This window comes from Bombyx mandarina, chromosome 22 (assembly GCF_030267445.1).
Source record: "Bombyx mandarina strain Sakado chromosome 22, ASM3026744v2".
NCBI lineage: Eukaryota > Metazoa > Arthropoda > Insecta > Lepidoptera > Bombycidae > Bombyx > Bombyx mandarina.
In genome coordinates, this window is record NC_143228.1 from 5236861 (window position 1) to 5251526 (window position 14666).

Sequence of the window (14666 nt, forward strand, 5' to 3'; positions counted from 1 at the left end):
GGGTCGACGAGAACACCGCCCGCCTAATGTTAGTGGTTACCGGAGCTCAGACATCAACACCAAGAATAACTTAAATGCCGCCACCCAATACCGTCTTTACCATAAGCGTGTAGGGCCCCCATTCTCAGGGGGCCCTGGGCCGACAGACCGACAATTTCTCTCACACGTTTATTCTCAACACATTTTTGTCGGGCACATTACACTTTTTTCACAAATCAGTAATCAGAAGGTTTTTACAAGGCATATACCTAGTCAGGTCATAAGTATTGTCACACAGTAAAAACTTTTCTTTTAGAATGCTGGCCACAAAAAAGTTTATTGAATTCGAATTTCGAATTGTTCATGAAAATAAAAATGTATACTTTTAGAATTTTACTCATTTTTAAATATGGAGTGGACGCTTAAAGAAGACCGTGTTGCAGTTATTGCGTTGCATCGTTGCGGTTACGCGCCAATTCAAATTTTTAACATACTGAAAAATTTGAATATAACCAAAAGATTCGTTTATCGTACCATCAAACGATACAATGAAGACTCTAGTGTAGATGACAGGTCAAGAAGTGGTCGCCCTTGGTCTGTTAGGACTCCAGCAGTGATAAAAGCTGTGAAGGCGCGAATTCAAAGAAATCCCAAACGTAAGCAGAAACTGTTGGCCCTTCAGATGGGGTTAAGCAGAACCACGGTGAAAAGGGTGTTAAATGAAGACTTAGGGCTTCGGGCATATCGAAGAAAAACGGGACATCGTTTGAATGCTCGTCTAATGGACCTGAGACTGAAGAGATGCCGCGCTTTGTTGAAGCGGTACGCGGGAAAAAAATATCGGGAAATTCTTTTTTCAGACGAAAAAATTTTTACCGTAGAAGAGAGCTACAACAAACAAAATGATAAGGTGTACGCACACAGTAGTGAAGAAGCGAGCAACCGTATTCCGCGTGTCCAACGAGGTCATTTTCCATCCTCGCTCATGGTATGGTTGGGAGTTTCTTATTGGGGCTTAACAGAGGTACATTTTTGTGAGAAAGGTGTAAAAACGAATGCAGTTGTATATCAAAATACAGTCCTGACGAACCTTGTGGAACCTGTTTCTCATACCATGTTCAATAACAGGCACTGGGTATTCCAACAAGATTCGGCGCCAGCTCATAGAGCGAAGAGCACACAAGACTGGCTGGCGGCGCGTGAAATCGACTTCATCCGGCACGAAAACTGGCTCTCCTCCAGTCCAGATTTGAATCCGTTAGATTACAAGATATGGCAACACTTGGAGGAAAAGGCGTGCTCAAAGCCTCATCCCAATTTGGAGTCACTCAAGACATCCTTGATTAAGGCAGCCGCCGATATTGACATGGACCTCGTTCGTGCTGCGATAGACGACTGGCCGCGCAGATTGAAGGCCTGTATTCAAAATAACGAAATCATTTTGAATAAACTTTAAAGTCATAAGAATCTATGTTTTGTTAAGTTCATTTTGGTATATGAATGGTTATATAATGAATAAACTTGTTTCAATTATTTTACATTAAACATGTGACAGAATTTATGACCTGACTAGGTACTATGCCTATAATAGAAAATTTTGCTCAACTGAAATCCCGAAAGAAACCGTTATCAAAATTGTAACCAAAAAACCAGCAGCATTCCAATATCATTAATGACATATAATATCATACTGTATTTGATTACCTACAATAAATGGTCATACTCAGTAATTTTTTATTATTATAATTCGCTTTTTTTACTTTCCAAAAGGACCTCAAATTCTTGTGTGCCCAAGGGCCCCATCCTAGTTTAAGACGTCCCTGCCGCCACCCACCTTGAAACATGTTTTAAGTCGCAATTCTACAGTACAATAATTGCCCCACCCATCAAAACAATGGCAGAAATAGGCAGGGTGGTAGTTCCTACCCGTGCGGGCCCATATTATTTAGCAGTACGTACCATTACTTACTTTATATAATTATATATTTTATTTCTTGTATTTTGACTAAACTTTATTAATTAACATTTTATTTATCACATATTTTTCTGATTTGCTCACAGCTGTAGAAGGTCACTGATTTAAGTCAAACTATGCACAATAACATACAAATGTATTGATTTCTTATAAAATTATTCCAAAATTCAACTTGGTTAAACAAGCTATTTTTTTTTTTCTTAAATCTTATTGGTAACGGAGAAACATACCATTTAGTAGATCTGGACCCTGAATACCAGAATAAATTTAGAAATATAACATTGTTTCTGATTCTTAATCAAAGCCACGATACAAGAGTCAAATACTTTTTATGCATTGCAAACATTTTCAGTAGAATGAGTCAGGAATATACAAGTTTTATTATTAATTTTAAAGATTTTCACAAAACAGTCTTATATGACTGCTCTTTCCACTTAATTACAATTTAATCTTTATAATTACTTAAATAGACTAAGCTATCCTATCTACGAACAGAAATAATAGAATGTAAAAACTAAAATACACTGTAAATACAATACTTATTGCTTTTCAAGTCATCAGTTGCTAATTACTGTTAAAACTTTTACCAAGACTTAAAGATACTAAAAATATTTGTTTACCCTATGTATTATCTATGTTTATATTGAATATATCTAAATATTCTCATAGCCAACAGAATAAAAAATCAAATCCTATTATTAAAAATTTTAAAATTTTATAATATAGGTCAGGAAAATACCTACATTATGTAACACTGTCTATCTATACATAAGAATAATTCCTTGGCTATTTTTAAATTATTGATCACAACAAAGACGCTGTCCATTTAATCAAAAACTTGCTTGGTAAATATTAATTTGACATTCTTGTAATTTTAAAGATTTTAATAAATTGATTTCTAGGTCATTATTTCGTGTTTTGGCGAAGTTGAGCCCACGGATCTTCCAGCATTGAAGGGTGCAAATATGCATCTATACTAGGCCCATTATCTGTATTATAGCTGTTGTTGCTATCACTCTGAAAAAAGAAACAAATGTAGTGCCTGTGTAGAATGTCTTAATATATAAAATGAATAAATTGACAAGACAATATACGTGAATAGATATGTCATTTTATTATTTAATATCATCCATATATATCACATTATCTGACTTTTACTGACTCTAGTGGTCCTGTAGTTAGCACCCCTGACTTGTGCCTGACTTTTTGTGGGTTCAATTTCCAAATCACACAAATATTTGTGATAAACATGTGTTTTCGATAAAAAGGTTTGTTTATTCTTTGTGTTTGGGTGTTTATTATTTATATATGTATATATAGAAATAACGATGTAGGTCAGTCAACACACAGGGAATTCTAATTTGGAGCCCGATTACCCCAAAGGTTTAACTTGGAAAAAATATAGCAATCTATAGCATACCCCAAAGGTGCTGTTCCTTGAATTGTTACCCCATCGGTTATAACCACTGCGTCTATGACCATTACCGTTCTGAAAACGATTGTTCTGATAATTCCTTTGATTTTGTTGTTTTCCAGGTTGCCATTTATTTTGCACCGGAGTGCTTTGATTTAACGGAATGAAGCCGTCTGACATTGTAATAATTGCTAATATTAAATGTTAACCAATCACAGTGCACAATATAGCAATACTCTAAAGTTTAAACGGTGATTTAAATGGGTAGGTGAACTGACCCCCTGTATTTGTTATTTATTTAGATTTTCCAGAGCAATTAGTAAATGTTTTATTAAGCTCCTCAGCAACCCCAGTTACACCACGACTGCTAGCCAAACGGTTTATAATTTATAACTTTATAATTACTACGAGTCTACTCTACCAAGAAGAAATTTATCGTGTACGAGTGTACGCCATAGATTATACACTTAAAGTGTACGCCACTGAAGTAGGAAACCTATGGAAATGAAACGTCAACAATAAATTCGTGCCACTGTGACGTCATCTGGCCACAAAACATGGCGGTTTTAGTGCTGCCCAGAAGATTTTAATGTTAGTAGGTTTTATCGATAATCGTTCTTGGCTTATTTTATTTTAAATATTGTTGAGTATGAATGTATTTGTAGAATTTATACTTTAATAGGAAGTATATTGTTATGTGCAAAGATGATGTGATTTAGATATTATGTGAAATCTAAGACGAGTTCGTGCTTCAAATTTTCCAAGTAAACGATATGACGATTTTTAAAATTTGCTACACTGATTTTATAAAGTTGTCGTTTGCCCCAAAACATAAAGATATGGCATAGTACAGTGCCATCAGCCCATTTCTAGCATGCTGAATGTTATCGTATTTTGAGTACGTGTTTTTCTTAGACTATTACAATCTATTTTAATTGTTTTGCTGACTCTAAAGTCCGTAACACACAACCGCAGCGCACCTCAAGGAAGGTGCACCGCACTACCGCACCGCACGCAAATTTTAAACTTATCAAGGGACCGCCTGATAAAAAAAAACACCTACAGAACATTTATTCGTTAATGAAATTACAAACGTCATTCCTTGTGACTTCCTCTCTAAAATCACTTAATTAATAAATATTTAACGAATTTACAATAGTGTTTTACTCACTGCGGAATAAAACTATTTTATTTAAATAGTTCCGAAGAGATTTTTTCGGTAGCCTTTTTCCCGAAATATCTAAACAGAATGTCTAAATATGTTTTGATGACATATTTTAAAGAGGTATTTATGATTAGTGTCATGATGAATAGATTCCGACCGAAAAATGGTGTCTGATATTTCGGATTCAGATATATTAAGTGTATAATCTATGTTTCGGATGAGGGCTCCATAATGAATTTAAATATATATAGATAATAGTTTTGGGGCATCGACTTTCTTGAGATCCTATAAAATATGTTTTAATTATTATTTTTGTATGTTTTAAGCATGAAAAAATTAGAAATTTTATATAAGCAATCATATTAAATCGATATCAAAGTCAATAAATAACGTACAACCCAAAACAGACGGCCGAACTGACGTGACAATGACATTTGGCGCGCTAAACATGGCGGATTTTCGGCCTCATTAGACGGAGACGGAGACATTTACGTATATTCATGTTTCATTTTATGTACGCACTGAAATACTGTTATATTGTTTTCCTGCGAGTTAAAGTGCTGAGTAAGAACGAGATAGATATATGTTTATGTGTGTGCCTTCAAAATGGGTGCTATTTATATAAGCAATTGTACGTATAGAACAATATGTCATGTCCCTACTATATAGGTCTATGGTGTACGCCGATAAAAGTTGAGAATTTTGACATAATACGATTCATAGATACCTATTTTTTTTTTCCTTATTAGGAAAGGCAAGGGGAGAGTTCATAGATAATACACTTGAGTGACTTATGCAAATGCATTGAATTAATAAGTACCGTACCTACTGCAAAATGCAAATGCTATTGTCATGAGCGTCCATGGCACTTAATTTTTTTTAAAAGGGTTTTTATGATCTGGTAACTAAGACCTTTAGGTCAAGTCTTATTTTAATTTATAAATATTCTTAATTAAGGGTGAGTCCGCTATATTAGTATTCATTAAGATATTCATAATACAGCTTGTATTCGTGTATCGGTAATCCGTCGAATTCTGATATGCTAATATTCCGTATTCACTCTATTCATAATATTAGCCAACTCACATCGGTCGGGTTGTATCTATCACTCGAAAATATACTGGCATACGCCGTACGTGTCTCGCGGATATCTGTCTATCACATTCATAACAATACTGCATGCGCTAAGAGTAAGCGAGATAAACTACATGTTTACATATTGAGCAATGAAAATAAGTACATATCATTATGAGTCTAAGGACTATTTTTTAATTCAACTTTTTACATGTCAAAGATGCTAGTGGGAATTTTTAAATGCATTACTTTTTAATGTTTGAACTTTCATTTCTTGATTCAACTAAAGATTCTACTGAAGGCAAAATATTGCATTTTTATATTTATTGGAATAAAATCGGTGAGCTTTATTTTCATTATTTTAATTTTATTTTCTGTTTCCTTTGAATTAGTTGGTTTTAAAACGATGATTTGAAAAACGAAAGTAGGTACGGTAATTGACATTGTTTACCAATTTCATAAATTAAATTTTTTTTACACAAAATGTAATACTGCCACAATTAAATTAAGTGTTTTTACGTAATAAATTATGATGACAATATATTTTTGCGGTGGTATTTAATTATCTTCTAAGGACTTTTCAATATTTAAATAAAAGTTTGATTTTTGAATCGAAATGACTTTCTAACAGTTCGTGGATTATAATATTATAACTGTTGTGTACCCACTAGCCACCTCAGTACCATGTGAGAGGATTTTTTCAAAATCTGGTAAAATCATTTCTGACCGACGTAACAGGCTTTCGGTAGAAAAAGTAAAAAAGCTGATGTTTTTATGCACCAATAAGAAATAAATAATATTACTAACTTGTTGTTTATATTAATGTACAATGTTGACCAAATTCTGATTTAATAATAATATTCATTTTAATGTACATAATATTACTTGTAAAATATTTAGATGAAGTCAAATTCCTAGATACAATATACTATTTATATTTTTAACTAGCTGACCCGGCAGACTTCGTAGTGCCTCAATCGATAGATAAAAGACCTAAGCTTTTGTCTATAATAAACTTAAAACAAACAAAAGAAATCCGTCCGACGCGACGGGGGACAATCAAAGGAAAAACAAAATTGTTATTTTTATTTCATTCCGAGCATTTTCATATTTATTTTACCTTTCAAGCCTTCTCTGGACTTCCACAAACAATTCAAGACCAAAATTAGCCAAAACGGTCCAGCCGTTCTCGAGTTTTAGCGAGACTAACTAACAGCATTTCATTTTTATATTATTATAATACCTTAACTAATACATGAATATCCTGATATCTTAATATCCTTCGATAAAACGGATAAACGAGTTAAACTTAATACGGTAACGAATACCGTATTAAGTCTATTAATAATCATTAACTTATTTCACGAATACCGTATTAAGTTTAACTCGTTTACCCGTTTTATCGAAGTATATTAAGATATCAGGATATTCACGTATTCGTTAAGGTATTATAATATTACATCATGAATATATTAGTATTCGCTAATATTGACAAATATCGGTATTAACCCATCTTTATTCTTAATTTTATGAAATGTGAAAATATGAAGTGAAATGAAATTTTGGGATGTTTAACGACGGAGGGAAAATCTTCCACCGAGCGGGTGATATTGCTCGATAGACCGACGGTCCGAATATTGTTATTCGGAACTTGTATATATGCGCTTTATCTTGAAAATGTCGTAAGCGAGATTCAGGCATCTGTCAATTGTCTTGCGTTGTATGATAGCTACCGCCACAAAGTCGTCGTGGCCTAATTGAAGTCGTCGTGGCTTATAGGATAAGACGTCCGGTGCATTCGTATCTAGCGATGTTCAATCTAGCGGGTACCAATTTTTCTAATGAAATACGTACTTAACAAATGATCACGATTGACTTCCACGGTGAAGGAATAACATGACATCGTGTAATAAAAATCAAACCCGCAAAGTTATAATTTGCGTAATTACTGGTGGTAGAACCTCTCGTGAGTCCGCACGGGTAGGTACCACCGCCTTGCCTATTTTTGCCGTGAAGCAGTAATGCGTTTCGGTTTGAAGGGTGGGGCAGCCGTTGTATCTATACTGAGATCTTAGAACTTATATCTCAAGGAGAGTGGCGCATTTACGTTGTAGATGTCTATGGGCTCCAGTAACCACTTAGCGCCAGGTGGGCTGTGAGCTCGTCCAGCCATCTAAGCAACAAAAAAAAAAAGATAAGACTTAAATAGCTCAGAACTTATGGCCTACCCGGTGCTAAGAGGTTGTTAAATCTCATTAACTGTTTCGTCTTCACTGAAACATCGGTTAACCTACTTTTTAAATACTTTCATAGGTAAATACCTATAATTATAATGGTAAGGCGTTTTGTGAACCATGGGTATTACATTAATGAAAAAGTAATTTTCGTTTTTTAAGGACCTGAATATCCTGAATTCCATACACGTAATACCGTCTACCGGCTAAGAAACTAAATGCTCCATATTTTCACACTGTTCGTGGTAGGACTGGTGTTAAGACCTCCCATCTGACAAGTAAAAAAAAACAAAAAGCTCCATAATATTTCTCCATATTTTATGTTTCACCATTAAGGATGAAGAAATTCTTTCTTTGTAATTGTCCAAGCCCCGTTCCCACACACGAATAATATTAGTTCAGCAGACTCGAATCTTATCAGTTCTATTAGGAAGCTTGGACACTAGAATTGAAGGTCGCTACAAGCCATAAGGTATAGCAAGTACAAATAACACACCTGCCGTAATTGGAAGTTATTGGCGAAGAGAAAAAAATCTCTTCACAGGCGTACAGTATAACACACAAAAACACAAACAAGAAGCTTTACGAAGATTCAGTGATTAACCTGTTTTTCTTTAAGTAATTTGATGTATCTCTATTAGTCTGTCACAGCTCTATCGAATCGCCTGTCAGCTGTCAAACTGAACAAATGCTAAATTTGAAGTTTTATGATTCGGGTTCCATTCAAAGTAGATTTTGTTCGGAACTGTGGGGAATTGATTATTTTTACAGAATAAAATAACACATGCTTAACAATGATTCAGTGGTAATCGTAAATTTTCTTTACATATGTGAACTATTATTCAATCCGAAATGTGGATACCATCGAAAACTCCGAAACTAGCCGTCGGTAAGTTATGATTTTAACTCGATCAACAATACAGCTTAGAACACATCCTGCCAATTACAGCGGAAACGAAATAACATGACGTGAATTTTAACTATAAAGCGCACGACAGGAATCATTTTATGATCTTTTATCAAATACTGTAAACTGTAGCATTGAATTTAATAAAAACAAAAATAGATTTACTCATGGCTGTTTGGAAACAAAAGCTTTTTTGTTGTGGTTTAATTATAATGAATGAAATTAATGGATATATTATGTTAATTTTTACTATCATAATAAACTGGATAATTTCAATGTAATTGAAACTCGTCTTAAGGTGTGTGACATTCATGTTTGATGTCTGTGGGCCCAAATAACCACTTAATATCAGAAAGGCAGTCATAAGCTTGTCCCATCTTGCAGCGGTAACAAAAGATGACATTAATTTTTTACCTAACATAAAAAATATATGTTGGATTTTGTTGAATTTTTTAGAGCATAATGTGAATGTAATTTTTCTTTTTCTTTAGCGGTCTACAACTGGAAAGGGGATGTTCGATCAGGTTTACCTTTGGAAATAGGTGAAACTGTACAGATATTGGAGGAAAATGGAGGTAACAAAACTTTAAAAACATTAAGTAACACATAATTGATTGCTTTACAGTTCCATTAGAATGTATGAACATTTTGTGTATTTGGAACAATAAAGTAATAAGGAAAATCAAAATAAGAGTGAACTCCAGATTAAAAATAATTAATTAATTATACTCATTATTACTAACTATACCCAAATTAGATGCCAAACAAGTCACAGATATTGGTAAGATAAGATAGCTGATTTGAAATGGAGCTGACCTGAACACTTAGCAAGGCGAAATTATGATAGATAGAGTAGGACAGTGATAGAAAGGTGCCAAGCTTAGGATGTAGAATTTCGAGACCCATGGCGCAGTGGTCTAATGACATATGACGGCGTGGAGATGTAGATGAGCATGATGGGCAATTGAACATTATGACATAAAAAAGGGGAGGCCTATGCCCAGCAATGGGTATCGAAGGACTGAAGATAAACTATACTAAAAACTTATATTGCCTTTGTTTCAAAATTGTAATGTTTACATAATTAATGATCTCTTGTACAAATAAAAAACACATTTAATTTTTTAAATAAAATAAATAAATTGAATTTAATAAAAATATTATAATATTTTTTTATTTATATAATTACTTATATAATAATATAATATTTAATAAAAAATTCAATTTAAATAAATAATTTATGTAAAATCTTAATAAATTATTTTCAGCTTGGTTCCGTGGGTTCAGCACAAAAAACAGATCAACATGGGGTATTTTTCCTGCCTGTGTTGTGTCTCTCAGACCGTGCACTGTGAAAGGCTCTGGGGCAACAGCTGTTGCGGAATTGAAGGATGATCCTCTAGTTCGTGAAATTGCATGTGTACTGAGAGAATGGGCTAGGCTTTGGAAGAAATTATACGTGGTAAGTGTTACATTTTTCAAATCTAATTGTTGTTAATCAATCTGATCAAAGTATAATTTTTAAATAACTAAGTTTTTAATCAAATACACATCTGTAGGTGAAATACATATTACCTTTATATTAGAACTAAACATTAGACTGTTATTAAACAAACTGTCAAAATGCTGATTAAGCAATTAATTGTGGGTTTTGCATTTCAAATGCCAATTATTATTTTTCATCTTTTCCATAAAATTTTTTGTTTAGTTGTTATACTCCAATCATTGCTTAGTCATCTTTTAATTACTTAAGTGTCTTATGGAGATAAATATTTTCAGCTGTAGTAAGATAACCTATGTTTTTAAACTAAGTCAAATCAAAGTTAAATATATAGTGGCACATTATTCTTGTGTATATTTACATTGTATTATAATTGTGGCAATCTCTTTCATTGGTACACTAGCAGAGAAGGTTTTACAAACTGCCTGCATAAAAGTATTCTAGATAGTGGAACTAATAGACTCCAATCTTTTAATGGGCTATTGAACTATTTGCATTGATTGCACACTGTCTATCTATCTATCTATCTTACCCATTGAACTAGAAACCACATTTGCTTCAAAATAGACAAATTAAATATTGGTTTTGACCCATTAATTTAAATTTAAAAATCTTTGTTTACAGTTTAGAAATCTAGATTAAAGCTGTAAGATTCTAGAATCTAGATTACGAAAACAAAGCTTTCGTTGAAGATTTAAGTGAATTGTAAACATATATCATGGCTTCCTAATGATGAGAAATAGACCCAGTAATTATGGTTGTTTTTGTCTTTAGCACAGAGGAATTTACATTTAAAAAGAGCGAGTTCATTTGTTTATCATTGTTTAAACTATGAATCATGTCATAGTGAGTGGATATTTTTGCAACTCCAGTTCTTAGAGATCATAAAATAGAATGAATTACATTATTTATTTATTATTATTATTGGCAGATAATCAAATGTCATATTTATTATTTAAATTATAAAACACAGCTTAGGTCCGAAAAAAAACGTAATCTAACATTTTTTTGTAAATGCAACTGCAAATATACTTAAATTATTTAAAACCTAAAATTAGAAAGAAAAATACAGAAGAAATCGAGAATATCGATTCCGCGCGTCACTTTATCTTAATGGAGCATACAATGAAAAAATATTAAGTCAGGGATGAAAGGCTATTTGGTTCAAGCGACATTTCGCTTAATACGCGACATTTATCTTTGTAAATAGCTGACCCGGCAGACTTCATAGTGCCTCAATCGATAAATAAAATACCTAAACTTCTGTATAAAATTAACTTCTGTATAAAAAAAAAAACGAACAACAGGAATCCGCCAGACGGGGGACACATCAAAGGGAAATACATATAATTGTTATTTTTATTTAATTTCGAGAATTTTCATATTTATCTACCTTTTAAACCTTCCCTGGACTTCCACAAATAATTCAAGACCAAAATTAGCCAAATCGGTCCAGCCGTTCTCGAGTTTTAGCGAGACTAACGAACAGCAATTCATTTATATATATAGATAGAAGAAGAAGATTAAGGTGTGTTTTATTTGGTATTTCCATCAACAGTTCGATGTTTTTTAATCGAACTGCGATTAAGTTTACTCCATTATAATAGCGTAAGAAGTTGTTTTGTTGTGATATTTTTACAAATTTGAAATTTTTATTTTCATTTTAAAGTTGCAAAAATCTCACTTAAACTAAGCCCTTAATATAACATAATTTTGAAAGTATTTTTAGGGCTGATAAAACTTTTCTAATATACTCTGCATACATATTTACTTTAATTGACAAAGTAATTAACGTAAATATTGATCTACAAAAATGTTAATCGATGATCTACAAATTTGTTAATCGATGATCTACAAATTTGTTGCGGATATTGTACCAATGTACTGTTGTACTCAAATTGGTCGAGTCTTGTTTGTTTTTTTTTAAATTCCCACAGTACATTTATCTGAAGAGCTTAGAGCCCGCATAGATTGACGCCATCTACTTGTTAGTAATTGTGTCCGTGTAATGGGGACTTAATCTGTGCGCGTGTTTTTTCAACTAGTAATTTAAAGTAAACGTTGCCTAAATTAATTCGAATGAAGCTAGCAGTGGTATTATACATTTATGTAGGTTTAGGACTCCCATTAATATTAATGCGCATATATATAAAACACAGCAACACGTTCATCTGTAATCTGTATATTTATTCACTGTTGGGCTGTTGACAAGATTTTTTTTTTTGCGACTACACAAACATTTAAATCTTTCGTCCTAAAAAAATACGCGGTTTATTTTTGATCATATTAAAGCTGAATACTAAAGCTTAAAAAAAAACATAGGTAACATAAAACAGCATCTCATCGGCGCAGTCTCACTTCAGCATCTCAACGCATCGCTGAAAAATCCACATCCAAATTTTCTTGCCCTTATCCCATTATGTGGGGTCGGCACCGCGTGACCACTTTTTCCGTTCAGGCCTATCATACGTCGTCTCTGCACTAACACCCTTCTCACGCATATCCTCTTTATCGAAGTTTTTTTTAGGACGAATAGGAATAAACAAATAAAATACAAAAAAACTACGTCAAAATCCTTACAAAAATTTATATAGTGTACATATTTTATGTAAATCCACGGTGAATGTAACGCAAAGAAAAATAGAAAAAAGCATGCTTACGATTTTATTAAAATTATAGATTAAACGTAATTTACTTACTTTACTAACTTAATTTTTACGTAATTTAATTACTGGTGGTAGGACCTCTTGTGAGTCCGCACGGGTAGGTACCACCACCCCGCCTATTTCTGCCGTGAAGCAGTAATGCGTTTCGGTTTGAAGGGTGGGGCAGCCGTTGTAACTATACTTGAGATCTTAGAACTTATATCTCAGGGTCGGTGGCGCATTTGCGTCGTAAATGTCTACGGACTCCAGTAACCACTTAACACCAGGTGGGCTGTGAGCTCGTCCACCCATCTTAGCAATAAAAAAAATAAAAATAAAATAAAATTGTAATTTTATAGGAACGCGAAACGTACAGATTCAGCGCAGTTGCGAAGGTAATGCGGGAACTGTTAAGTGGACGGCGTGCTCTTCTCGCGGGGACCCTAACACAAGATCAGACTAGAGCGTTAAGACTGAAGCTTGTTTCTAAATTAGATTGGGGCAATAGGTAAGTACTTAAAATAATGAATGACAAAGACTTTATATAATCTTTAAAAAAACAGGCGGATAAAAAGGTATCCTCAATAAAAGAAATTCATTGTCATCGTGAAATCTTTTTCATTGCTTAAACTGGTGGACGAGCTCACAGCCGACCTGGTGTTAAGAGGTCACTGAAGCCCATAGACATCAATAACGCAAATGCCGCTACCTACTTTGAGACATGAGTACTCAGTCATGTTTCTCAGTTTTTACAGTACAACGGCTGCCTCACCCTTCAAACCGAAACGCTGTATTGCTTCACGGCAGAAATAGACAGGGTGGTGGTACCTATTCGTGTGGACTCACAAGATACCTTACCATCAGTAATTACGCAATTATTTTTTGCGGGTTTGATTTATATTACACCGTGTTATTCCTTCCCCGTGGAAGTCATTCCTGAACATTTGTTAAGTATGTGTTTCATCAGAAAAATTAGTACCTGCCTGCTGGATTCAAACACCGGCACTGTCGTATCTTTAGATACGATTTCACCGGGCGTCTTATCCTGTAGGCCACGGCTAGTTAATATTTTATTACTTTAGTTTTGCAGAAAAAAGTATTCACCAATAAAAAAGGATATTATATAAATGTATAATATGTATGTATGTATGTACATGTGTAATCGTGTGACTTCTTAAACCCAATTCACCACCCTAATAAACCTCGCAAATTGTAAACTTAATTTAAAAAAAAATCGTTTTCATCCTATACACAACGGGACACTTGATAAATGCCTGTTTCTGGGCTCATCAAAACTGACTTAATATGAAGAAGCATAATAAATTTTTTTATTCCTTAGATGGGTGGACGAGCTCTCGGTCCATCTGGGATTAAGTGGTCACCGGAGTCTATAGACATCTACAACGTAAATGCCGCCATCTACCTTGAGATATGAGTTCTGAGGTGTCAGTTTTTACAGTAATTAATGACTAATAAACGTAAAATAAATTGGCAATTAAAAATGGTGGTTATGTACTAGCAAAAGTGATCGCTCAATTGTCATTGCTCAATCTTAGTAGCCTTATTCAGAGCTTATTTTTAATGTTTGTGACGTATTTCGAAGCCAAAATTGACCACGAACCAACCATAGAATCGACATTAAAACATCAGTCGTCATATCATTAATATTTACAAAAACAGTCATTTGATAATCGTTTTATTTTAATTAACAATCTTTATAACGACTTTTTGGTTTCTATTGTTTTCGGTTAGCGGTTGTTAATTTCATTTCG

The 14666-nt window shown here is 33.6% G+C and overlaps 1 protein-coding gene and 1 long non-coding RNA gene across 3 annotated transcripts in view; one reads left to right on the forward strand and one right to left on the reverse strand.

Annotated features, from left to right (window-relative positions):
• Positions 1-2899: 2899 nt before the first annotated feature.
• Positions 2900-3849, reverse strand: LOC114240484 (uncharacterized). The gene is made up of 3 exons (XR_016325017.1): positions 3647-3849; positions 3375-3443; positions 2900-2971 (listed from the first exon to the last, which is right to left on the reverse strand). It is a non-coding gene; the product is annotated as an uncharacterized LOC114240484 (long non-coding RNA).
• A 4650-nt stretch (positions 3850-8499) lies between these two features.
• Positions 8500-14666, forward strand: part of spg (dedicator of cytokinesis spg) — a 78708-nt gene continuing 72541 nt past the window's right edge. For both annotated transcript variants that reach the window (XM_028171554.2, XM_028171561.2), the window contains exons 1-4: positions 8500-8730; positions 9240-9323; positions 10017-10210; positions 13254-13402. In XM_028171554.2, coding sequence (XP_028027355.2) covers positions 8694-8730; positions 9240-9323; positions 10017-10210; positions 13254-13402 — 464 coding nt within the window. In that variant the 5' untranslated portion in view covers positions 8500-8693. The remainder of the gene's footprint in view (positions 8731-9239; positions 9324-10016; positions 10211-13253; positions 13403-14666) is intronic.